We start from the raw sequence: 26,860 nt of genomic DNA, 5'->3' as shown, positions 1-26,860 counted from the left end.
CTGTCATGTGCAGGCTATTTTATAGATTAAGTAAAGGCGCAGACACACAATGCTAATTGAGCAGAAGAATTAAAGCTAAATAGCGTATTTCAGCATTACATATTGCTTTCAGTCCTACTGTACCTCATTTGGATTGTGGCTTGGTGTCCTTTCGGCTTCCTTTCTTCCTTCACTCTCCTGCTCTTTTTTCTGTAGATCTTGGATCATTTCTTGCAACTTCTTTGTTTCATTCCCTAATTTATGAACTTCTTGCTTCTTTTCTCCAAGTTGCCACTGAAGGTCTTCTACTTTGGACTCCAGTTCATGAAGTTTCTTCTGTGCTATTAGGTTAGCATCTTGTTCTGCTTGTAATGCTTTCCTCTGGATCTGCCTTTCTTTTTCCATTTGCTGTCTCACTTGCACAGATTCTAGTTTATACTTCTCCATCTCACTTACTAACTCCACTATACGGTCATGCTTTTCATCCATTTGTTTCTGTAGCTCTGTAAGTAATTCCTCAGATGGATTAGGTATTCCAGCTTGCCCCTTATCTTCAGCACTTTGAAGCTGAGCACATAGCTCTTTTTCCCTTTCTAGGGCACTGCTTATTTCGAGAGCTCGAACCTTCTCTGATTCAAGAAGCACCTGCAACTCAGAAATACGGCTTCGCTCACGTGACAACTGGGCAGCACTGAGTGCTTCTTGGGATTCAATTTTCTGTTGCAGATCAGTTGACATCTGTTTCTCTTGCTCCAAAAGTTTAGTTAACTCCAAGTTCTTGTGTTTTTGATCTTCAAGAGAGAATTTTAAATCCTTTCAAAAGAAAACAGATTGTTTTTTAACAGATTTTGCTATTCACAATTTATGCAACAATACTATGAATGCTGCAGCTACATCTGATACTGGTGTCTTTATTCTAAAATTGGATCATCTCATAAAATAATCTTTGTAACACAGACTTCATAGTAAGATACAAACAGCTGTACTTCAAAAGTTGAAGCTGCTTTTACTTTCTAAAACTATGAAAATGATTTTGCAACTTCAGATTTCAAGATGTGAATAAATCTATACTGTCGAAGTTATTGCTTTTGTGTCTTAGTACTTGTACTGGAATACCTGCTCTCTCTCTCACTATCAAATACTGCAGAGGTACCAAGAAGCTACTAATACATTTCCTCCTAAAGTAAACTCCCTAGTTTGAATTTCATGAGGTCAAAATGCTGACTTTTAAAATGGAGACAAACAATAGGCCTCCTTAAATAATATTCTTAAATACTTCATGGTGGGGGCTGGGTGTGGCCATGTTAGCAGTGTCCTGGTCCCCTTGAATAATTGAGGGCCTTTATAGAATCTTTCAATCTTGGCCCTGAAAAGCAATGTAAAATTCCTTTCGATTTAAATGGAATATGCATCATGCCTTTTTCTTTCTTTGTCACACAGATTCTACACATCTTTCTTCAGCTCTAGATGATACAACTCTGCAGTTGAAGACAGAACATGGAGCATGCATTGGACAAAAATGTAAGCTGAGATGAAATGTTAATCAAAAGAATATTTTCATGCTCCTCAATTTTCCAGGCCATTTGGAATTATGGAATACCTCCAGCTCTTCTCTTCCTCTTTCCTCACTGCGTTCTATTTTAGCTCTTTCCTTTTCCAAAGCCCACTGTAGCTCTCTTGATTTTTTCTGTTCGTTGGCCATTGTATCCTTGAGAATATCAAGCTCAGCTGCTTTTTCTTTAACTTCAGTCCTAAAAGAGAAATAGTCAACCTTTACATTAGGCAATGGCTTTTTTCCTATCACACTAAGGTCAGTTACTTGATATTTATTCCATTTTACTACACTCTACAGTGTAGTAGAGTAACAGTGAAAAGCGTATTTTGAAAAACAAGACTAACTCAAAACCAAAAGAGTTGCACAGCTCAAGAACCAGAGTGTGTCCATCCTGATATATACTTTTAGCTGCCATTTTTTATTAACTTGTGGCTCAGGGGCAGTTAAATCCAGTATTGCCCAAAATCTGAAAGAGTGTGCATCTTGCTGCCATGTGTCTCAAAGGAAAAACTTTATATTGGGGGAAAAATAAAAATCAATGATCTGAATTTTCATTTTTTGCAAAGCAGTTTTGTATCAGTTTGTGAAAGAATCTTGTTCCTCATAGCCTGTAAAGGCTGTAAGGTAATCTGTAAAGTAATCCCAATTTAAACTGCAGCTTACTTTGTTCTCTCTGAGCAGCAAGATATCATACATGGGCACATCCCCTGGGTACAGGCCTAAATAATAATGACTTTTTTAAGTGTCAAATATTTAGCCTATTACCTCTGTTATCAACCATGTCAAAGCAACACTTAGGAGTATTTCATACAGAAGTATTTGCAAAGTCATCTTAACTTTGGAAGTTTTTTCTCCATGTTCATTTTTAGAAGCAGAAAAACCTTTAATAAATATGGTCTACTAATTAGACTGAATACATTTACTCTAATGTGTCAAACTTTAAAAAGAAACTTGATGTTAATAAATCATAAAATCAAACTATTAATTGAATTAGATTTTTTGTCAAATTGAACCAAAGTCTTTTTTTTCTCAGGTATGTTTTATAGAAAAACGGAGGAGCATTTACATTACATGAGATTAATACCCTTAATAAAATCAGTATTACAATTTCAGGGTAGGAAAGAGAATCTTCACACAGTCAACACAGAAAGCTTGGCACTGAAAGCCAACCTGATGGTTTCTAGGTCCTTGAAGTGCTTGTGCTGTGCTTTGAGGGTTGCTTCAAGCTCCAGTTTGGCCTGTGCAAGTTCATTCTTCAGCTCTGCACCCATCATTCTCTCAGAATTCAGCTGTTCCTGAAGCTCGGCTGCTCTGTCCTTCATACTACGCAGCTCCACTTGCATCTCCAGTATCTGTAACTGCTTCTGCTGCATGTTATACTCCAGCGTTTCTAATGAGAATGTCATTAATATGGAAATTATTTCATAAACAAACACTATTTGGGTAAAGCTTCCCCTAGCCAGAGCATGACTACCAGGCTAACATTAGGAGTGATATTTTAAAATACTATATTTTTCATTAGTGGAATAAAAGCAAAACCATGCCTTTTATACTTAAATACCTTTCATACTTTCTAGAAATCACTTCAACTCCTGAACTTCTTAAAGACTATAAAATGTGTGCAACTATATCAATATGCACCATTGGGATAATGATTAATACAACCGAAGTTAGATATATTATGTATGTATACTTGTGATCAAATTGTTGTGATTAAACAATGACAGTGAGCTTTACTTAATTTCAAAGTATACCTGTTCTCTGAACATTTTGTTCTTCATTCTAATTGCTTCTTAGTTTCTGCATTATGACTGACTATCCAACTTAGATAATTTCAAATCTGTTGAACCTAAACAGTGAAGCATATACATGGAAAATAACTTTAAAACACATGGCTGACTTTTATAGCACTTGAAGGTAACTTTGTATCACTTTCACTTTGATATCACAAGAACACAGATTATATCTTAATTTTTTTGCAAAATCAGTCAACTAAGAGTTAAAAAAGATGAAAAGTATGCACGCTTGGAACATGTGTATCAAAATCAGAGAGCAAAGACAGCATTTTTGAGCACTGCCATGAAAGCATTTGGAAACATATATTACTACAGAAGTCACCTTGGCTTTTTGAATCAATCTCTTGTTCTCTTTTTGGATTACTTTTCTTACTGTTCATCTGAGCATGTAACACTTGAATCTCCATCAGCAAACTTCTTCTGTCTGCATTCTGAAGACAGTCCATTGCTGCTCTCTGGTTAGTAGCCTATTAGCATTAGAAACATTTCACAGTAAAACTCCAGATTTTATTAGAATATCTATGCTGTTGAGATCACATTTACTTACATATTCATGGTGCATATATATTCAAAACATTTTCAATTAAGTCAATATTATAATATTTGGAAGAACTGCCTGCTATTTTTTTTCTCTACTAGGCATCAAAGCTACAGAATGAAAAGAGCTATCAGGTTTCTGGCAAACTGTAGTATTTCTTACTAATCCTTTCCATGTTCCAGAGGAGATAACTGACCTCTTTCTGTCCCATAGCAGCCTTATCACTTCCTCTTCTTTCAACTTGCTTCATATATACAAGCTACCTTTTTGTCTTAGACAGTGTAACATAATTCTAATTAACTTAATGACATCAAGCTCAGGACAAACTGATCTCTGAAAGCTGTATTTTTTCTATAGCTTGTGCACCCAAAAATCTCTTTTCCATACCACATGATTTTTCTTTTTAAAGACATGCTTCTTCCTACAAGTCTGACTTTGTTTTCACTCTTAAACTGTCAAACTACTATTAATACATATATTTTTAATGGATTTATACATTCAAAATTAAAATCAAATGTAGATAAACACACTTTGACTACAGTATGGTTTATATTACCTGCTCTTGCAGTCTGTGCTCTAACTGATTCATCAATATGACTGCATCTCTTGTGCCCAGTTCTGCAAGTTCAGTTTGAAACGCAGCAAGAAGAACATTTTGTTCCTTCACAAAAAGCTGCTGAATAGCACGCAGAAGTTCTCCTCGCCAGTCTGAGACATTTTCAGGAGATTCAGTACTTGCATGAGTCTGCAGTGGTATAAAATAAATTTAATCAGCAGAATTGAAGGACTACATCATTATCATTTTATGTAATGTGTGTGTGTTTTCAGTGGAATATTTAGCTTTTCTTACTCAGTAACATTCATTCACACAAGAGGCAAAGTCATCTTAACTTTGAAACATTTTTCTCCATGTTCACTTTTAGAAGCACTTATTGTACATGTTATGATTTCTTGTTTAGATGGAGGCAATTTAGCTTTTTGTAACTGAAAACTTAGCCCTGTCCAGTTACTATTTATGTTACTGTATCACACTATTCTTTTAATTTTTATGTTCCATGTATGTTCCTAGACTCTCACAGAGCTATTTTACAGCGTGCAGATATTGTGTATGAAAAAGATTTAATTTTAAATGACATGAAGTTAATCTCCCCACTTTGCACGCTGAAGGAAAAGCTGAAGTAGTAGAAACTACCTACATATATCCAAAAGTCTAACTGGGGTAATTTAACAGGCAAGTACTAAAAAGTTTTAACAGATTACTGATTAATACTGTTCTGTATTTTAAATAATTCACTCTCTACAGTATCTCTTGCTATAGTATCTTTCTAATAGCATCCAAGTTCTAATACACCAATAAATAACAACATTAAAAAATCTACTTTAACTGCTACTAGAACATGCTTTCAAACTAGAATTCCTTTTAAAAATTGGATTTATACAGTCAAAAGCTCTCAATGCACAGAAGGACAAATACAAATTGTAATTTAAGATTGACTATTACCATGAAGTGCAAGATGCACTTTTACAGCACAGTTTAAAACTATTTTGCCTTGTAACACTATATTTAAGCATTTAAACCTGAACTGTGAACATGTCTTATAAGGTTACCATAAATAACTTTTTATTTAGATAGAATCTTATATCATTTATACCTCAGCTTCTCTATGAAGTTGCATTTTTGCAAGTAGGTCTTTCAAAGATGAAATGGTGCTTAGAAAAGCTTTTCTTTCCTCTAGCCAGGGTTCTGTCTCTTGCTTATGAGGTGACAGATCTCTTTCACCATATGGAAATTCAGTGAGAGACAGCACCTGTATGCCTTCATGATGGACTGCTCTCAGCAAACCCTACAATAAATGCAAAAAGTAATTCAGTAATGCCAGTAATAACAACATAAAATAATAACAACAACAATAATCATAATCTTATTTCACGTGTATCAGAATACTTGTACTTCCCATTAGATCAGTGTAAAGAAACTATTTATGCTTCCTCATATCAAAGACAGAAGTGCCACCCAGTTCTTTATATCTGTCAAATAGAAACTTATTAAATAGGTGTATTTTTCCTCAGTTTCAGAAAAAAATTTCCAGCGTACATCTGTCTAATCAATTTTGATTTTTTTAAAATAGGCGCTGACGGAAACTTGACATTTTAAAAAAAAGTCTTGGGAAGTTTCCAGGTGAACTTTGCAATTCACTTTTTGAAATTACTATGAAGCTGAAGCTAGGGCTTTGTCAGAGACTTTTTAAAAATGTAATTAACACATGACACCCTTACTGTTAATATAAACAACTACGCTTGCTTTCATAACATAGCTATTATTCTGCAAACAGAATCTATAAAATGTAATATATGATCATGACATTATCATTAATACAACTATAATACAATTAGCAGTAGTTTTATTTCTCATAATCATAACAGAACACTCCAGTTATAAAAGTCTATATTTAACCTCATCTGTGCATCATTGTTCTGAATTATTTCAAAATGTATTAAAATAGTCAACACTAAAACTTATCTACATGACTCTCTTTTCACTGGACCAAGCTAATCTAAACTTTTGGTAGTATCACTCTTGTTCCATAAAAAAAAAGATCAGGTCTATTTTACCTTAATTTTTTGGGGGAGTAAATCAGTTGAAGTTTCACCTTCATCTATTCCTTCAGATATTGTGTCAGATCCCTGGGTCTGAGCAAGATACATTCCTTGACTCCAGTCTGAACTGGAGTCTAAAATAAAAGGAGAGAAAAATATGAAAGCTGGATTTCTGTGAAGCTTTGAAGAACAGGCATCAAAAAAGTATTTTTTATCTGTTGTTGTAACAGACTGTCACTAAGGGTTGATTTCAAGCCTGGAGACTATGTGTTTTATAGTTTTTCAGTTTCAAAGAAGCTATAGCAAAACAAGTCTAAAAAAACAACTAACACCCCCCATCCCAACCAAACTTAAAAATCACAGTTTTGTTTTAAAAGAGAAACAACTACTTACACAAGCACTTCTGTCAAATGACCCCCTCTCAACAGGCTTAGCTTTGCACATGAAAAGGATCACATTAGTAATTTTTATTGCTCTTTGATAAGTCAACACCTGTTCTTATCTCCCACTGCTAGAGAGCTGCAGCTTTAAATACTATCAAGAGATGATGAAGCTAGGCTGAAGAGATAATGTAATAAGTAGGAAGACTATAGAAACTCCAGTGTTTGTGGCTCAGCTTCGCGAACGAAGATTTGGGAAGGACTGTCCCCACGTGGGTGTGCCCTTCCAGCCTGCGCAGTGGATTTTTTAGGTGAGGCTCAGCATGTGCAGGACTGGCCCCACCATTTAAGTCCTGAGGTTCATCTGTCACGGCTGAGCGAGCTTGGACAGTGCCAGTGAAGTCCTCAGGACTAGAACCTACAGCACCCGGCATTTCCCAGGTCTCCCATCCAAGTACTAATCCAGGGCTGACCCTGCTGAGCTTCTGAGATCTGACGGGATCGGATGTCAGGGAGGAATTTAACTGCCAGAAACTCCAGTGGGAAGGAAAAAAAAATTTAGCATCTGATGCCTCAACTCAACCCATCTCTGATCTAGACATTTTCTTTTTGTAACAAATTAGTAGACATGGCATGTTCAGCACCTTTTGTTAGTGCAACAGGCTTCTCCTTCTATCTAGGGAGTAGTTGTTTTGATTTCTTAGAGCACAAACTCTTAATATCAAAAAAACAGATTTAATGTACTAAAAAAAAATTTCTTACCACTAGAACCTCCATCTCTAGCTTGATATGGTGGAGAACGTGTTAGTCCAGAACCTGGGTTTCTCTGTATTTAGAAAAGAAAACAACCAAATCTGTAAAGACCCCTTGCCCACTCTCCATAAGGGACTGACTAAGAAGCAGAAAACAATGTGAGCATCTTTGTTCCATTTCCCCTGCAATCAAAGTAGAACTGGAGACCAGAAAGATGGCATTCAACAGGGTGACCTACACTTGTCTCCACTTCACATGACAGGACAGGTTCAAGGCAGAAGGACAGGGAAGCATCTGATTGTTGAGCACCCCTGCAACACAAATTGCTGAGGAGGGGCTTCACAGTCTCTCACAAGGCCGTGGAAACATTAGAACACTTAAAAGCTTTATACTGAACATGAAGTGGTTCATACTTAGCTGACTTTAAATGGAAATTTCTGTAGCAAGGGCAAAAGTATGAACTGAAGTGGATCAGTGAATATAAAATAGGATGCACACCTCTTTGGCTCGTAGAGTTTCTATGACTTCCTTTAAAGTATTACATTCTTCAGACAATACTTGCACTGCAACAAACTTCTCTCTCCTTAATGCTTCAGATTCAGAGATATGCCTTGTCTCCATGTCCATGATTTCAGCAGCATGAAGTTCTTGCATTTGGTCGATTTTTTCAGTAAATTCTCTTATGATCTCTGCAATCTCTTCTGAAGAACATCCATTTTGCAAATCAATTTGGATTTCTGCATTTTTAACAAAGACTGGTGAAGTCTGGATACAGCTGTTCATTTCTACAGTCTTGTCTGTTTGCGATGAGGAGCTTTTTCCAACTACAGTAGACTCCCTAGTGGACAAATCACATGATATTTCTGCATCTTTCCTGCTTTCAGTTTTTGCCATTTCCTTGTCCTTTCTCAGGTAACTTGCAAGCCTCTCTTCTGCTTGAACCAGGTTCTCTTTAACTTTGTACAGGTCTTCCTGAAAACGTATCAGACTTGCCTCTTTTACCTGTAAATATGGAGAATCTCATTTGCACTGTTTCCAGATACTTAAAATATCTAAAATTCAGGCAATCCTCTAAACCATTACAGCTCAGTATAGTCTGATTTTAAAGCAATTATGACACATGGTATCAAATATTATCTCCTAAGAAATCCACTATTGCATTGCAGTTGACTGTAAAAGTATGGACTTTGGCAACAAGTGAAGGTTTGATCTACTGGATGAGCTGTGTTCCACTGACAGTAGGCACTGAGTGACTGTTTTTCTTGGTGGTATTCTCAGTGAGATATTAAAAAAAGCCAACAGCATGCACATTTGCACAGTAAGTCCTGTATAATCACTTGCTTTAAATACAGTATTGAACAATCTGGTTCTTACTGCTAACTCTTGCTGAAGTTTTTCGGCCTTTTCTCTGTAACTGCTCAGTTCTTCCTTAGCAGCAGCTGCCTCTTCTTTAACTTGTTCAAGTTCATTAATAAGCACATTTTCTTGCTGACTTTCCATGAGCTCTGCTCCAACCTAAATGGCAACACAAGACATGGAAAATGGTAGAGAATCAAGTATTAACAGCATTGATCACTGTCACACCAACTTAAAAAATGAAAAGACCAAAGGGAAAAAAAAATATTATTTGGATTAACAAAGCCTCAAAAAATTAAGACTAAGAGATCAGGAAAGACTATCTTCTTACAGTTTGCTGAACTGCAAGCAGAAATTGTCCATGCCACACAGAAAGCACTGGGAGAAAGGTCAACAGAAAGTAAGAAATGAGGTCTGATAATATTATTTCATTAATAAGACACTTACGACATTCATTCAATCTGCATTTGGATCAAATATCTTAGAACCTTTTCTTGTCCAGTTCCATGATTACTGAAACTCTCAAGTTCAGAGACATCAAGCTCATGTTTGGACTATCAAGCACAGTCAATTTTGACTGAAGGTTTTAAATTCAGAGGCAACAATTCAGTGGCAGATAGAAATCACGACAAATGTATACTAGAAAAACTATTGATGGGAAATACCTTTGGAACTGAGATGGGAAAATGAGAAAACGTAAACCATGATCAAAACGCACCAACCTCCCTCCCAGAAAAACCCATACAGATGAATTGGTAACATTTCCTGTATCATTCTGCATCCTCTCTTAGCCAATTTTTGTAATTTTAATTTTTATCTACCTTCACATAAGGTAGAAGTGTAATTCATTCCATTCTATGTCAATTCAAATTAAGAATAAGAAAGTGTATGTCCAAAATTCAAAACCACCCTACATTCATAAAAAGACGTTTTTAGTGCAAAATGGAAACTGATAGTGAGGTTCACCTAAAATAACATTCTTCTCTCCTTTGTAACTCAAGGAATAATATAGAAATGAAAGTACCCCTCACAGCAGAATATTCCTGTAATTATTGTCATTAAGAACCATTTAATTCATTATACTTTACATAAAATAACAGGTTTTAGTGAAAACAAGCCAAAAGAAAATGGCATCTAATTACCTGATGTGTCTGTATTTCTTCTTGCTTCATGTATTTCTGAATCTCTCCTTTGTGTTTTTCTTGAACTTCTTCTAGCAATTGCTGAAGCTCTAAGAATCGCTCTTCTTTCACTTTTGCTTCCTTTTGTGCAACTTTTACATTTTCTTTTTCTACCTCCAAGTTATGACTTACCACTGCCAGTTGGTGTTCCATCTCATTAAGTTTCTGTGTTAAGAGTGACAATTTAGATTCTGTCTCATTTTCAGTTCCACCACTCAAACTCTCTGTCTGGGCATTCTTGCTTGCTTCCTCCACACGTTTTGAAGCTTCCTGAATTTCCCGCATGAATTTTCTCTGCTCTTGAACTGCATTTAGCTGAACCTGACTCACAAGAGCGGCAGCAACTTTCTCCACTAGTGTCTTTTCCAGTTCTAATATCCTCTTTTTAAGTGTTTCCCTTTCAACTTTGCTTTGCTCTTTCAGGTTTTTTATTTCATTGTACGACTGGCACAGTTCTGAATCTTTGTCCTTAATGCATGCCTGAAGTTGGTGCAGTTGCATCTCCATCTTGCTAATGGCTCCTCTTGCATTCTCTTCAGAAGCCCTAAGCAGGGACTGATCTAGCAACTCTATCTCCTGACATACACCTTCTTCCACTTGTTCAGTTTTCCCATTGCTCCCATCTTCTGGTGTTGACTTACCACCTTTCATCACTGCACACTTACAGTTCTCTGTTATTCTTTCATGCTCTTTTGTTAACATATTTATTTCTTGCTTTAACTGGTTCATTTTTAACTTAGTTTCCTCAAGCTCGTTCTTTGTTCGAGACGCCTCTGTATTTATGTTTTCTACTTGCTTTTCCAAAGCTTCCTTTTCTGCCAGAACTGTTTCAAGCATGTGTTTCAGACTGTCAGCATCTTCTTGAAAAGCAGCAATGTCTGCAGGTATTTTTTGTTCAATAATAGCCAGTTCCTGCTGAAGCTTATCAATTACATCATTTAACTGCTCTACTTCCTCATCATTTTTTTTCTTCACACGTTCTTGTTCACTTTTCAGACACTCTACCTGGGCTTCAAGCTCCCGTATATGCTCACTTTGCTCTTCAATAACCTGGGGGGAAAAAAAAAACAAATCAAAGAAAAGGACTTTAAAGCTACTGAAGTCTCAGACAATTGTCCTGGACTTTATAGAAACAGTTTAATAAAACATTGAAACATCTCATAAAAGAAATAATGTTCTCAGAGATTTTCTTAATATGATGTCTCTTTTAAAGTTTCATGAGAATCAAAACATCTTCAAACAGGACTGACACTTTAAGGTCTGTGACCTTAAAGAACTGCAAAACAGGCATTAAAGCATCAGATGAAGTGAAAGCATTTGTAACATTCACAGATATATGGAAGACTTATAATCTCAGACCACAGCAAAACACCTATCAGTTAACTCTGACATTTTCTATCACAAACCTAAACACGTGTTTGTCTGTTTCTGTGTACGCACACACAGACACACACAGAGCGCACAAAACCACGCGGAGCAAACAGTACCCACAGACACAGAGCACAATTATTTATTTGTGCTATAGTTTAAATCAAAGAGAGACAAAGTTATAGATGTATTTATTTTATAATGTATATGACTATTCAAACAAAATTCAAAGAGAGTGGTGAAGACATGAAGAAAGTGAGACTAATATTTTCCTACATTACTTCCTAAGACACTGAAAATTACAGGCTGCGTAAGGGGCTCAAAATTCCAAGAAATTAATAAAATTATATAACTGAGCAAATATGAAGGTGATGACTTTATGATGCAGAAAAGAGAAGATATATCAGCTTCTAATACAGAAGTAGAAACAAAAAATGGAAAGACTGGTTTTGATGAATGCTAAATTTGCTAAATAAACGTCTTGGCAAAAGGAATAAAAAGAAGTTATTAGAGTCCAGTAGAATCTGTTTAATAGAATTTGTTAAAAAACCTTCTTGTTAAATTGCAGTAAGAGCAAATTCTCATTTGAATGTAGGAGAATGACAAAATAAAGACAGACCAGTTGATAAGTAGCAAGTCTAAGAAACAAAGTGGATATATTTTTTCAGTGGAATGTTTGGAGATCTGAAATGAATAGTACTTCTACAGTGGAAATTAAAAAGACAGAAGAAAATATGTCAAAAATATTTGGAAAGACTTATCATAAAATAAAATAATTTATGGTATCTAAAATGGGTAAGAACTCTAAAAGGGTCATTTAAGAAATGTGAAGAAAAAATGCAGAAGACAAGAAGGATGACTAAATTCATTACTCAGTTAGCCATGTCTTTTCCTTTGTCTCTCAGTACTTCATTATGCTTAGTCAAATAGAATAAGATGATGACTTTGTAATAAGCATAATATGTACAAAAATAAAAGATAAATGTGACCATATGCAGGCTGATTTGGCAACCAAGAACTTTATTGTAAAAATCCACAGAGACTACAGGAAGCTCAAAAACACTAAATAAAATCTGATTGAGTTATAGAATCATAGAATGCTTTGGGCTGGAAGGGAGCCCTCGCGTCAGAGGCAGAAGAAAGAACAGTGGTCCTGGTGATTGCTATCAACTTTGTGTGACAGTTTCTGTTCTTCAGAACATAATGGAATAAAGGCCTATAGAAGGCAAATACAGTAATTAAAAGAAAAGCACTTAGCGGAATGAAGATGTCTAAGGGACTTAGAGAAGGAATTAACCTAAAAATAATCTATTAATATTTAATACTGATCTCATAATCAAGCAGAGTAATTACTTAATGTCCTGTAAAATAAAACCGATTAAGAGGATGAAATTAAGACAATGAAGTTTCATATAGCAGGAGAAGAACAAGTCATTACAATCAGCTATAAGTGAATCTTGGGTATTTCTCTCAAGCCAAGATTTTTAACTCTATTACTGGAGTCATTGTATAGAGCAGAACCATTCTGTGATTCCTAAAGTATGAAGCTTCCCAAATCCAATTTAATGTTTTGTCATTATTCTGTGAGGTTCATTATAACTGAATTTTGCACATAAAGACTCAGTGAAATTATCCAGCTCAGTCAGAGCTGTAGTTTAGTAGATTAAATATGTCCTATTAGAATGCTAGCCTAAATGTTCAGTCAGCTACTGAGTGGTAACAGAAATCCTTTTCTTAACTTAGTGTATAATACTAGCTCTTGTGTTGAAGCTTATGGCTAATAAATGACATTTAAAATGGTCAGATTGCAAAATTCATCCACTGAAAAAATCAGTTTTTCTTTCTATAAAAAATGTGACTGCAGGTCTGTTTCTGCTGTCACATCAATGCAAAATAAGTAGCATTTCTGATGAAATCAAGTGTGTTATAGCTGTATAAAATGGAAATGAGGCAAAAGAAGATGAAGCTGATTATCATAATTGAAAAATAACAGAAAGCTACAGGTGTTAAATCTCAATAAATAAAAGATGAATCTGCTTCTTTCTTTCTTGATCTCTATTTCTAATAAATCACAGCATTTTTTTTGCTCCCCCATGCTTGAAACTGGATAAAAGATGTTGCCAGCGCTGGTGTGATGATAAAGTATTAACAAGCATGGAGCTCAAAAGTAAAACTGCTAATAAATCATTAAAATCCAAAGTAATCCAGAAGGTGTCACTGGTGCCTAGTACTGAATGTAAGTCATGAGAGGGAAGATGTTAAAATGAATGCTGAGACTGAATCCAGCTACCTACACACTATTAAATGTTCAGAACTATTAGAAGAACAATGACTGAAGAAGAATTTAAGACAAAAACTCAAGCAAAAATAAGGCAGAATAATTAAAAAGAAAAGCAAGAAAAAAGTATCCTTCAAAAAAATGATACTAAAGAGGAAAAAGAGATTACGTTTAAAGCACTGCTTGAAGACAAAACATTTGCATTTTTAGACTAAGGCAGCAACAAAAGATAATGTAATTGGTGCGGAACAGAGTTGTTTTTCCCTACAAACAACTAGCAGCACAAAGTAACTCTCTAAAGATTTCAGAAGTACGTACCTTGTTGTCAGTTGTGCCATCAAGTTGCTGTTGCAGTTTTGCAATTTGTTCATGAAGATGATATATTTCCTGCTCTTTTTCTTGCATGATGTGTGCGAGCCTCCCAGCCACTAAATGATGGTCCTTTATGGTGGCATCTTCAGATTTCTGGATAGCTAGTCCCAGTATTTCCATTTCATCCTGCCAAAAAAAACCCCACCAAAAACATGCTACAGTTAGTTGTACATAACATTTTCTGCATATTCTTGTATGAGCACTGCAGGCATAGGAATTAAACAAATTTCATGGAATGAGAAGTAATTATATGAGCTTTTTATTAATTTTGCAAGTTGAACTGTGGAATGCCTGAGAAAAGAGAAAAAACTTGGTGTCTGGGCATTTTCAAAGACTTTATTTCTGAGGATGAGGAATAAAACTCAAGGCTTCTCTGTTACACAGTTACCTTAAATAATTTGTTCTCTTGTTCAAGTTCTTGCAAGTGAGTAGTGGACTCCTTTCGTTGAATTTCTAATTGCATGTGCAATTGCTGAACTTCTTCATTTTTATTTTCTAGCTCCTCTCGAAACTGCTCCAATTGTTCCTCAAGGTTTGTGACCTATGTTTCCAAAACAAATGGTGGAAATGGAGTAGACAGCCATACCAAAAATTAAAGGTCATAGTTTTCAAGTACAATGTCTACAGTAAACTGGTTTGCTAAGCACAAACAAAAGAATGTGTACTCAGTGACACGAGGCCTTAAACTGAATGCAATTTTAAACTCCAGTAAAAGCTCAGTTGAAATTGCCATGAAGTTTTTCTTAATTGGGCTGAATTTTGATTTCAGAAACACTCTTGCAAGTCATAAATATTAAAATAGAACAACTACCATAGCTCACAAGAGAATTTCAAAGGTATTTGGACTGCTATCTCTCTGATCTGTAAAAAATTTCATCTGTGTAGTTCACTAAACTCAAAAGCAAAAACTGACAGAGCAAAATATCACAGGAAAGATGGAACATTTCACAGGCATTTTACCTCTTTCTCCTTTCTGTCCACAGCTTCTCGTTCAGCTTGCAGTTGTACTTCAAGAGGTAACTCTCCCTTTACTATGATTGTGCCAAACTGCCTCCTTTCCTCTACCTTTAAATAAAAATAGTATTAATAATAATCAGACTTTTAAAAAAGTACACTGTTTCGGTTTCAAGAAAATAAGCAAGTAGCAAATCCTGGATAAGTTTAGACCAAACAATACCTTTTGCAAGTTGTCTGCACTGATGATTAAGGCTTGTTCCAGTTCTCTTATCCTGCATTCTAGCTTCTCAATTTCTTCATTTCGTTCTTGTATATCTCTCTGAAGTTGCTCCTTAGAGAGCAAAAGCTCACTACATTTGTCTGTTTTTTCTTTGAGATGATTTGTTAACTGTTCAACCTGGTGACAATAGGACAAGAAGATTAATATATTGGACTACACAGGAAGGGTTTGGTAGCAATAGCAACACCACTCATTTTTGACAAGACTAATGAAACTTCTACTCTTTAGGTGAAACAGAATATACAGTTAGAATACTGCAGTACTATATCCAGCAAATACAAACAGCATTTTTTAAGACCTGGTATGTTCTGTGCTACATTGCCTACTCTCTGGAACTGACCCTGTCCTTCTGAAGCCTTCAGACTCTCTGGTGACTTAAAAGCCAGTAGCATGCAGCCCACTAAAAAGATGCCTTTAGCATCTATGGATGGAAGGTTTTGACCCTAAGGTCAAGATGCTATTTGCCTCTTTTAGGAATATCATAGTTCTAAAAATCTGTGACAAAATTATTCAAGAGGAGGAGTTGATTGGTGACATACAGAAATATCCTAAAACTCACTGGGTCTTTAGCACTGAAGAGAATTGTTATACTTCAATTCCAAGAAATGTGAACTGTTGATTTCTTGCTGGGTTTCTTAAATGGGACCAAACAGATGTCATGAAAGATATCATTCCACTTTTTATGGGGGACAAAGCATCCACACATAAAGCATTCTGAATCTCAGTAGGTCAGATGTTTGCACCTCAGAAACAATATATTAAAAGATTAACTGAAGTAGCAGAGATAGGAGTATCTATCCATTTTTAGCTGTATTTCAGAAACTATTCACTGAAATTCAAGACAAGAAAGATGCATAACAAATCCATAGTAGATGCACAGTTAAGACCTGAGTTAAACTAAGCAATAGAGCAAGAGACACAGAAAGCAATCTTTGTCCCACTCAAGAAACTGATTTCAGTATTTACAATTGGGAATTTATGATGTGGCCAAATGTGGAAGACTCAAAGCACTGCAATAGATAGGAGAGAAGACCAGAACATAAAGCTGACAGGATGGTATTATTGACGTTATCCATCCATGAATAACATCAAAGTCTGAAGTGACCTCAGAAAAGTCTTGAGAGAGAAATGGAAAAAAAAATCAAGTCTTGAGCAGACTCTTTACAATAACCCTCCCTGGAATAAGTTGATAAAGCTGAAACAACAGTAAAAAAAGAAAGGAAGTTATCAACTGAAAATGCTCATGGCATTCATGCAAAGCAGAAGAGAATTTCAAAAACTGCACAACTATGAAAAATAAAGTAGCTACCTCAGAAAAGCATGAGAAATAATTGTAAAATATATACTTATGAAATATTCCAAGGGGCATTCTGACATCAAGATGTACTATATATAGTAAGAATATGTGCCTCATTTGATAAAAATTAAATGTAAATCTAATACAGTACTGGAAATTCTGTCTGTAATTTGCAATGTATCATATTCAACATCACCCAGCTCTAAAATAGCTGCTACACCTGTGATGTTTGCAGACATTATCTTACTATCTTTCTATATACTAAAAAATTCTAATTTAAAAACATTTAACACAGATGTCTTTCATTTTACAGCATGCTTTAAATTTTCATTTCCTCCATATGTGTATATGTGCATGTAAGTCAGATATATTTTACGTATAGATCCTGTACAGATAAATAATTTTTATAATGCTATCAAATTTGATATTCTTAAGAGCTTTTTTTTAAGTGCAAAAACTTTCACCAGGAATTTGCATACTACCCATGGCCCAAACTATAAACAGCTGTGTAACAAAATGAACCCCAAATGAACATGTCAAATTCAGGAAAATTAATTGCCCTAGAGTCACCTCCACCTGTGTAATGTGTCAGCAGCAGAGGAGGGCACACACACTGTGCAAGAGAAGGAAATAGATGCAGAATTGCTCCATGTGTTTTGTTTAACACATACCCACCTAATTCCAGAAGATTCCTTATTCGCAGAAGCTGATGGTAACCTCATCACTTAATACTGAACACTTCGTAAGATTTCTTATAAAACCTTTGCATTAAAATATATTTAAACCCCCCCGACACACAGTTCTAGCCTGCGAATTCTAAGTAAATAAGTACTTCAATGACTTACATCTCATCACATATATCAATTTATGTCTTATTAATATCTATGGTCCTAAACTATATCCTAGAATCACATAATGGTTTAGGTTGGAGGGGACCTTAAAGATCACCTAGTTCCAACCTCCCTGTTGTGGGTAGGGACACCTTCAACTATTCTATGGAAAACAGAATATTAAATATTGCTAATATTTGAGAATTGAATTACAGCAACTGAACTACCTCATCAAGAACTTTGATTTGAAAATCACATTGCAACCCAGTAAGAGGCTTTTTAACACTGAAAATCAAGCAAGAAAATCATGTAAAATGCAGGCCTTGATCAAAAAGTAGGAGAAAAGAAAATCCACGCAAAAAAAAAGCAGTTTCATTGACTAACAGGTCATCAAACAAAACATGCAAAAGCATCATAATATGTAACATTTGCACTGCTGTCATTTTTTTTCTGTGACTCCCTTGAGCTGCTGTTCTAAGTACAGTCACTAAATTTGCTTCAGAGCAGACAGACTTTCACTGGGGAGGTTCAAGTACACATAGCAAGTGTTACTACATCTCAAGTGCTAAACCTTGGCAACTCAGTTCCCTCACAGTGGAATATCTGTGCTACAAACAGGGGGTCACAAAACGTAAGAACATGTAAAACTGCTAAAATAGTCTTGAATGTTTACACAGGCTTTTGAGAACACTGGGTTTTGCAAGCTGAGTTATATGAAAGAGCCTTTTGGAAAGTTAGGAAGTTTCTGAATGTCTACCACTAAAAACCAAACCAACAACCAGCCTAAAAAAACCTCCAAAACACAGTTTCACCACTTCCCCCAACACCTTACTCTTCATTCTCAAGGGATTTACTTTCCTGGCTTGTAAATGAATATAGAGAATGTACATCATAAAATAGCTTCATTATAATATCTTAACAGCTGTCAACTTGTCATTTATACTCACTGAGTACAGGTAATAAAATGTGTTACCTCTCTAGTCTGATGTTCATTGACAGGCTGACTCCTTTGTGGAATCTTCAGCTGTTGTTCCAGCTTCTGTATCTCTTGCTGGAATACATCTCTCTCGTGCTCTCGGTCAATTGCTTGCTCCTAAAAGTTAACAGATTATGTGGATATACAACTTGATTTAGAACTATGCAAATTAAGCATATTACTATTTTTTACTCCTGTTAATGTGAAGCTGATAAGAGTATCTCAGTATTTTTAAGGTAGCAGAATCTATTGCAGCTACCAGTAACAAAAATGTCTTTATCATTTGGGGTAATAAATTTCACATTTTTTAATGAAAAAATTAGCACAGCCTAGACACATCAAGTAATACTTGACAAAACTGACAAGTTTGTTTCTTCTGGCCCAGGTACACTACACAAATGATAATAAGCCAGTATTTTACGATTTTTTTTCCCCTAGCATTTGTCTTTGGTAACTGTAGCATTCAGAATATTCAGAATAGGAATTTACGCTGTGTTAATGATGAGGAGCCATCAGAAAAAAAATTGTAAAGTGCTTGAATTTTGCATTTCAGTTTTACCAGTTTCTGTTGTTTTATCTGAGTCTGACATTTGGGAAATATATCTTTATATAGAAAATCCACAACTGGTAGCATCCAGCAAAGAATCACCTTTAAATGTCACTTGGTAACTCAGACAAACCTTATCAGATTCATTAAGATAAACCAGCTGAATCTGATACAAAGAGGAATACAATAAATATATTGCAAAAATTCAGGAAACCAGAGAAACCCTCAAACTTTACAAGCTGCAGATTTTAAAACCTCACCTTCTGTTTCAAGGAAACAGCAGAGTTCTAAGACTGTTAGTACAAAGAGCTACTCATCTCAGTAGTCTGTAACTCTCTGGTTCGTGTTATAGACAATCCCCAACCATTATGCATATATGACCATGAGACATGTAACAGAAGTTTCACTTTTGCACCTTGTCCTATATGACATGCTAGTTTCGGTGAGAAAAGTACTCTTGTAACTGTAGAAAATGAAATAAAGCAAATTAATTTGTGCTACTAAGTGTCTACTGCTTAGTAATTGACTATGCAGAGAAGGTGTCACAGGGTGTTATATTTATTTTGTCAAAAATTATTCCACCCTACTGCTGTTAGCTAGAGAGTTAAACTGAGGAGGCATGGAAACAATAGGTTTTTCCCAACAGCAGCACAGACACTTAATAGGAATAAAATGGGAAAAGAAGGAGTGTGGAAAGATGGTCTTTGGTGAAAATGAGGTAGAGACCAAAACAAAAGTACAGAGATGGCCTGAGGTAGGAAGAAGCTGGGTAAAATAAAGAGAGCTGCTACTGTGAATGGGGACAAGTAGACATACAATATAACTGGCTGGAAGGTGTAGCATAGTATCTGGAGGTAGATTCTTGGATACCATGAAGGAAGACTATAAAAGAAAGCTAAGAGAAATTATGCTTTCAATTTCCAAATACAAATTATATTGACTACTTAATTCAAAGAATCATGGAGTAGTCTGGGTTGGAAGTAACCTTTTAAAAGTCATCTAGTTCAACCACTTGCAGTGAGCAAGGGCATCTTCAACTACAACAGGTTGCTTAGAGCCCTTAGAGCCCCATCCAATCTGGCCTTGAATATTTCCACAGGTGGGGCATCTGCCACTTCTCTGGCTAAGCTTTTTCAGTGTTCCACATCCTTATTGTAAAAAAATTCTTCCTTATATATAATCTAAAACTACCCTCTCTTAGTTTAAAACTATTACCCCTTGTCCTTTCACAACAGGCCCCGATAGAAAGTTTGTCCCTATCTTTCTTATCTATCCCCTTCAAGGACAGAAATACTGCAGTAAGGTGTCCCCAGAGTCTTCTCTTCTCCAGGCTGAACAATCCCAATTCTCTCAGCCTTTCATCTCATAGGAGAGGTGCTCTAGCCCTTGGTTCACTTCTGTGGTCATTTTGGATTCGCTCCAACAGGTCCGTGCTCTTCCTGTGCTGGAGACCCCAAGAGCTGGATGCAGGACTGTAGATGGGGTCTCACCAGAGCAGAACAGAGGAGCACAATCACCTCACTCAACCTGCTGGCCAGGACTCAGTTGGCTCTCTGGGCTGCAAGCACACATTGCTGACTCATGTCCAGCCTCTCATTCACCAGCACTCCCAATTCCTTCTTGGCAGGGCTGCTCTCCACCTGTTCATCCCCCAGCCTTGTATTGATATTGGGGGTTGCCCTGATCCAGGTGAAGAATTTGCATAGACTTCAGACTAATTCTAAAAGACTTTACTGAAAAACACAGAAATTTCACAAACTATTTAAAAATGAAAGTCACAAAATGTATGTTTTCTTATTAATTTAGAAGATTCCCATTATTTTAAGCACTTAGCCCATTAATTTACACTTAGAAATACAGAGCTGTCCCAAGCAAGTAATTTTCAACTTTTAAAATGTTAATTCTTGGGCTGGAACCTAACAAACTGTTATTATCATCTGCTTCTTTATGGTTGCTCAAAATCTGAAAAAAAAATAGCATTTCCCCCTGCACCAAACTTCAGTATCGCTGCACACCCACCTTCATGAAATTAGCCTTTTACCATACTTACATCCAGAAATTTTCTTGTCTTTTCAAGTTGTTTTTCCAAGGCCTGGTTTTGCTGCCTTAAGTCCATTAGTTCTGCATTTTTTTCTTGCTCTAGCTCTATGAAACGATTGACCTGTTCTTCCAAGTCTATTTCCAAGATTTTCACTTGCTTCTGAAGGTCGTCGTACTCTTTTTCAGCTTGACGCTGTACTTCAATTTTTTCTTTCATCAGCTTTTCTGTTTCCTCCAGCAATTCTGGGTATAATAGAAGCATCACACACTACTTTTAGATGTGAACAGTTAGTAATGCTATGAAGCAAAACCACTCCCCAAGGTATCCATGCTGTTATCTGCAGGAGGATGTGAACTGGTTTGGGTTTTTACTATTTTTCTTTTTTTGAAAATATATTTTCTTCTGAGATATAATGATGATAACAACTTAAGCAAATTGGTGTTAAAATTACTATCCTTTAGTCAGTTTTAAAAGGACTGTTAACTGAAGTTGTATCAGATCACTCCCCTGTTTAAATTTCCTAGCAATTAAAACGTCTTTGTAGAATTGAAAAGAAAAGAAAATGCATGGGTTCAAACCAGAGCTAGAGTTAACACCACAAACCACAAACAGGAGTTAACAATGAAGCACAGAAAACCCAACCCTCTTCTCATCCCCAGCATCAGTAAAATCAATCCACTCCCAGTCTTCATTATTTAATGTGATACATGAATAATTTGAGGGAAATATTGAAAGACTTAGCAAGGTTGCTGGGCAGACAGAGAGGGAAATTACTGACCTGTAACTGGAGCTTGGCAAAACCAGTGACTGCATGGATACCCAGTTTTGAGTCCTCACGAAAAAGCTGGCAAGCATATACAGTAAAGCCCCAAACCACTCTATTAAGACTTTCAAGCCACAGCCCACTGAAGTAGCTATTAACTAACCATACAAAACCCTGGAGGTAAAATCCAAACTGCAAAGTGAACTTACATTTGGAGAAGCTTTAAAACAGGACTGATATTCAGGCAGAAACAATAAAATTTACTTTCACTATAGAAGAAAGATTCTTTAGGCACCATCATCTTACATCATATTTAATCAATTCTCATTTCTAGGTAACCATTATATATCAATATAATAGAGTGTTTAGTTATCATAATGAATGACTCAGCTGTATTTGGAAATAAAAAGAAATAAAAGGCTACAAAAATATCCCTCCAATGCCATCTAAGCATCTGTAATTCATAGGTGAATAAGATGATGGTTATTGATGAATTTGCTTATTATGCTTAGAAATTATAAGAAATGTTGTTAGCGAAATGTAAAATTGAGTATGAAATACAACATCAAAGCTGCAGGCCAGTAAGGATTACAAGTAATGTCAGTAAGCCAAAAGCCCAATAATCCTGATTAACAAAGTCAGTACATGTAAGTCTTCCACCCAGTTACAGATTGGCCATGCAACATACAAACACACCTGCTTGGGAAGCTGCATCGATTGCAGCATCTACTAGGCCTAGGAGAATAGAGAGAGAGAAAACAAAAAAAAGAAGCAAAGTAATTCACATGCCAGCTATAGTTTTCTTGTGGCACAACAATGTAAGAGAAAATGAAGCCAAAGATAGATGCGGCATTTAATGACAAAGTTGTTGAGACAACTTAGGGAATGTGGTAAGTTATTCTGGTATGCATGATATAAGTACCTACACATATTTATAGAATTGCTTATCCTTACAGCTGTTACATATCAAAATAACTTTAAAATATTTAGAAGCCTAAATCATACAACAAATACCTAAACTGGAATCATAGACAAGGATCCTATTTACTACAGTGCAGGAAGCAGCAGCTAATTCTTCAGATTTCATTGTTACACAAAGTAGATGCAGGAAATTGCAAATACACACTAAGGTGCAATATATAAAAATAGCAACACTGTAAATTGCCATAAACTTTTAGAAATTAAATAAAATGGCAATTTCATCCTGCTATTTACAATGTAAGCACTGCAATCCTTGAAAGATCAGTACTTCTTAAAACACCAGTGTTTAAAAATCTTCTCCTCCTCTCAAACACAAAACATTAATTTCGGTTATTAGTTTAAGGAAGAATTAAAAGACACATTTATTTTCATGAGGGTAAATGCTTTTTTTGAGTAAGCAGTTAATTAGATTACATTGACATGGTATTTATCTGAAATTTTCACCATCAGGGCTGAAAGCTTTCACTGCCGGTAGGTAACAGGCTTTCCATATTATGCAATTGCTGTGCCATTTTTCCCCAAAAGAGAGATTTGCTAGAAAAGTTTGACTTCTGTGCCTATAATAAATATGACCATGCTATGTAGTTCAGTCATGTTCTGGTGGGTACGCTTGCTAGTCCATCTTTAACTCCATCTCCAAAGTATTTAGACCAGTAGTTTTATCCATAAGTGCTATTCCATCTCCAGTGATAATATAAATAAAAGCAGATTTTCAGTGATTTAAAGCTTTTTCCGGCTTAAAGAACAATTGTAATTTCTCAACACTTCTAAAAATTCAGTCATTTTTTGTTTAAATATCACAAAAATGTAACATGGTAACATTTGGCATCAGGTATAAAAATATTACATTTAGCCCTATCACATTTTTATTAATGATGACAAAGTCGGGGAGAGAAACCTTCACCAAGATTACTAATTATTTTCTTTGAAAGTATAAGAAAACCTCATAGAAAGATTGTGAGGAATACATACGCTGCTCTACTGGCCCCGCATCTGCTCTCATGGCATCCTTCTGTCTGGAGAGTAACTCCTTTTCTTCCCGGACGTGCTGCTGCTCAGCCTCTAACTCCTGCAATTTGTTACCTGTACACAGCAGCTCTTGCTCAAGATGGTCAATTATGTCTATTTTTTCCTGGAGTTGTTTTTCCAGAAATGCTTTCTCATCTGCATAACCATCAATGAGGCCTGCAGAACATCAGGTTGGAGGCAGATTTAACAGACAATCAAAAACAATTTGAATTGTTTTTCTTGTTAAAGTCACTACTGTATTCTGACATGAACGCACATGGACATTAGATACTCAGCATCTCACAATTTCTACTCCTGTCTTTGCTTTTCTTTCATTATGAACACATTCCAGGAAGGGTAGCACAAATACAGCTCTGAATAATATTTTCTCAGCACAAAACCTCTGGAGTGAACAGGACCTCCAGAGCCAGGGAGAAATACACGTGTAATAAATGCATGAGAAATTCAACTGCCATTTTAGATGCCTCATGACATTTGTCTGACCTCAAACCACAGTTTCTGTAAGAAACTGGGTCTCCTGTAGGTCAAGTATAATATAGATGCCTCCAACATCATAAGGCACCAAAACTGGCTGAAAGTGTCCATGTTTAGGACCTGATTCAGGTCCTTTAACAGCTGATATCTAAGAAAAAATTTCATTTCTGTATAATGAATGCACATTTTTTAAAGTAGCACAGAGTAACTAATTATCTTTTTAATGGAAAATTATGGATGCTTCATTGAGAATGTCTTGTAGGCTTTTTAAATTTACTTCATAGTGAAGCAGTTTGTTTAGGAACCTGAGGGGGAGCTCAGTGAATGATATTCCAGCTGTAAGAGATGGCACTGTCTTTGAATGATGCAGAAGCGACCACTAAGCTAAAGACTTAGGAAAAAAAACAGGGAATTTCCTAATTTCCTTGAGGGCTGTACAAACTATACTGAGATCCTGAAATGGTATTGGCTTAAGATGATTCAGAAATATCTGACCCCAGAACACGAAAGGCATTTTTACTGAGTGACAGCACTAAACAGGTATGCCAGATTTCCACAGTAAGGTGTGTTCTGTCAATACTGCATATACCAATGGTTCCAAAAGACAGACAGGTAATCAGTCATGCCATGTCTAAACTTTTTTAGTTGGACTCGCACACATATCTCATAGTTTTCTTCTTACTAAACCCACAGAATGTAAGTATCGTTTTTTCAACATACAACTGTTTTCAATATGAAAGTACTTTATCAGCATAAATCCATAGCCTTGAGCCAGTAATAAAATGAATTTTACCCTATCTTGAAAATGTATGAAAACTAAAGATGTTTCCATTTGTTAAAATGTAGACCAATCTTTTTTTTTCAGATTTGAATTTAGAGAGAACACAAACATGTAGGACTGGATATTGAAACAGAAAACACTGAACTAGAAACAACATAAATAACATTTCAAATATTTGAGACAACACAAACACTGGTAATTATTCCTGCCACAACAGTTGCTGTTCACAATGAGTACTTAACAGATTGGAGCTGAGAGGGCATTCCCAGGTTAAATGGGGTGCCCACTCCCACAAAAAAGGTATGAACAATGAAGAGGTAGTCCACAAAAATCACATGTTGTAGTATTTACTCTTCTCATTTTTTTCTTTTTTTTTTTTAAGAGATGTAATGAAAGTTGTCAGAGTTCAGTGAACAAATTCGCATTAGCTTTTCCATCACGTTAGGTAAGTCATATCTGACACCACTAAAACACAAGAGGTTTGAAAATGTCTCAGCTACAGCAGTTTTTGTGACAAGAAAGAAATTATCAAAAATGACACATTTTATCTCAAGAGAAGACACAGCACCATCAAAAATACAATGAACTAAGACATTGTTCTGTGGACCTACGTAAGAAGTTTGATAAAAGAATGTAGTTTGTCTTTGTCAGAGCATGCTCACATCCCAGTTCAGTGAGCAGAAGAAAATAAATAAAAAGGGTTCCATGGCATCTTCGTTTTGTTATGCCAACACAAACAAAAAAAAAGGTGCCTGTCATTTAGAAGTGCATTAATTTCAAATGCACCTAATTTACAAGCTCAACTGTGCAATATATTTATTAAAAACTAACACCTAATTCTGTCTCATATTCTAGAACTGTTCATGAACCAAAATAACACAGCCATTCTGTCCTAATGTATCAGGGTTTTTTACTTTATTATAAAAGATCTGTGAATAAAATTTCTATCAAGACAGAAATGTTATCCTCCAAAGAAAGCAACAACAGACATAGAAAGCTGCCTACATTCTGAAATTCTCCAATATTAAACATTTTGTTACTCCATCTGTGCCAGAATATTAATTCCTAGGTCATCTATATTTTGTGGAAGATTTAGTATTTTTGCATGTTAAGATGTCTTCCAAACAAGATTTTTTTCACTCTTAATCTTAAAAAAGTACTAATGCCTCTTTCAGATTTGAATCTACTCCCTCTGAAATCAGTTTTTGTCCTCTCTAGTTTTGCTAAAGCTATTTCAACACTGCAGCCAGTACTAGTGCCGATGACACGCAGTGTCTATGCTGTGGGAACTGACACGCCACCAACTGTCCTTCACACCACATTTTAGACACATGGCTTACAAACCTGCACTCCTTTTCAGCTTATGTGTGTCACAGCTATTATTAGCACGTCAACTCAAGTTGGATTATCTGTCTGTGTAAAAAGAAGGGGAAGCCTGGCAGGGCAGCTTTCTCCACACATAACATTTGGCTATCAAACTTTACTCTATGCTCCCACTTAGAAACAGAGAAATCTGCTGAGCTTAAAAAAACTATCTAAAATATCTTTCAGCTTACTACTACAAAGATCCTACCAAAATGGTAGGCATTTTTTGCATCTTGTTCAGATGCTAACTGCAGATAATGGCAGAAATGCTGGGTGGATACAAAACACTGAGCTATTGAGGCATAAATCTACTTCTAGAGAACAAGCTGAGTTTCTGACAGATTTGAACATATTTTCCTGATGTCAGAAAATATTATTAAATTTA

At 35.8% G+C, this 26,860-nt stretch overlaps 1 protein-coding gene across 6 annotated transcripts in view; it reads right to left on the bottom strand.

Moving 5' to 3' along the window:
* The window catches only part of AKAP9 (A-kinase anchoring protein 9), a 112,572-nt gene that overhangs the window by 9,164 nt on the left and 76,548 nt on the right, over positions 1–26,860 (bottom strand). For 5 of the 6 annotated variants that reach the window (XM_071560674.1, XM_071560676.1, XM_071560679.1 and 2 more), the window contains 19 exons: positions 23,799–24,011; positions 22,542–22,580; positions 21,092–21,324; positions 18,492–18,611; positions 15,332–15,508; positions 15,115–15,219; positions 14,543–14,695; positions 14,101–14,280; positions 10,098–11,186; positions 8,974–9,114; positions 8,098–8,601; positions 7,609–7,672; positions 6,482–6,600; positions 5,521–5,712; positions 4,425–4,613; positions 3,653–3,797; positions 2,705–2,924; positions 1,580–1,730; positions 124–792 (listed from right to left, as the gene is read on the bottom strand). In XM_071560674.1, the coding sequence (XP_071416775.1) occupies positions 124–792; positions 1,580–1,730; positions 2,705–2,924; positions 3,653–3,797; positions 4,425–4,613; positions 5,521–5,712; positions 6,482–6,600; positions 7,609–7,672; positions 8,098–8,601; positions 8,974–9,114; positions 10,098–11,186; positions 14,101–14,280; positions 14,543–14,695; positions 15,115–15,219; positions 15,332–15,508; positions 18,492–18,611; positions 21,092–21,324; positions 22,542–22,580; positions 23,799–24,011 (4,703 nt within the window). The remainder of the gene's footprint in view (positions 1–123; positions 793–1,579; positions 1,731–2,704; positions 2,925–3,652; positions 3,798–4,424; positions 4,614–5,520; positions 5,713–6,481; positions 6,601–7,608; positions 7,673–8,097; positions 8,602–8,973; positions 9,115–10,097; positions 11,187–14,100; positions 14,281–14,542; positions 14,696–15,114; positions 15,220–15,331; positions 15,509–18,491; positions 18,612–21,091; positions 21,325–22,541; positions 22,581–23,798; positions 24,012–26,860) is intronic. The other variant, XM_071560675.1, reaches the window with a different exon arrangement.

Source organism: Pithys albifrons, chromosome 7 (genome assembly GCF_047495875.1).
Source record: "Pithys albifrons albifrons isolate INPA30051 chromosome 7, PitAlb_v1, whole genome shotgun sequence".
NCBI lineage: Eukaryota > Metazoa > Chordata > Aves > Passeriformes > Thamnophilidae > Pithys > Pithys albifrons.
Note: the sequence above shows the minus strand (reverse complement) of the source record. Positions and strands in the feature narration are given on the sequence as shown.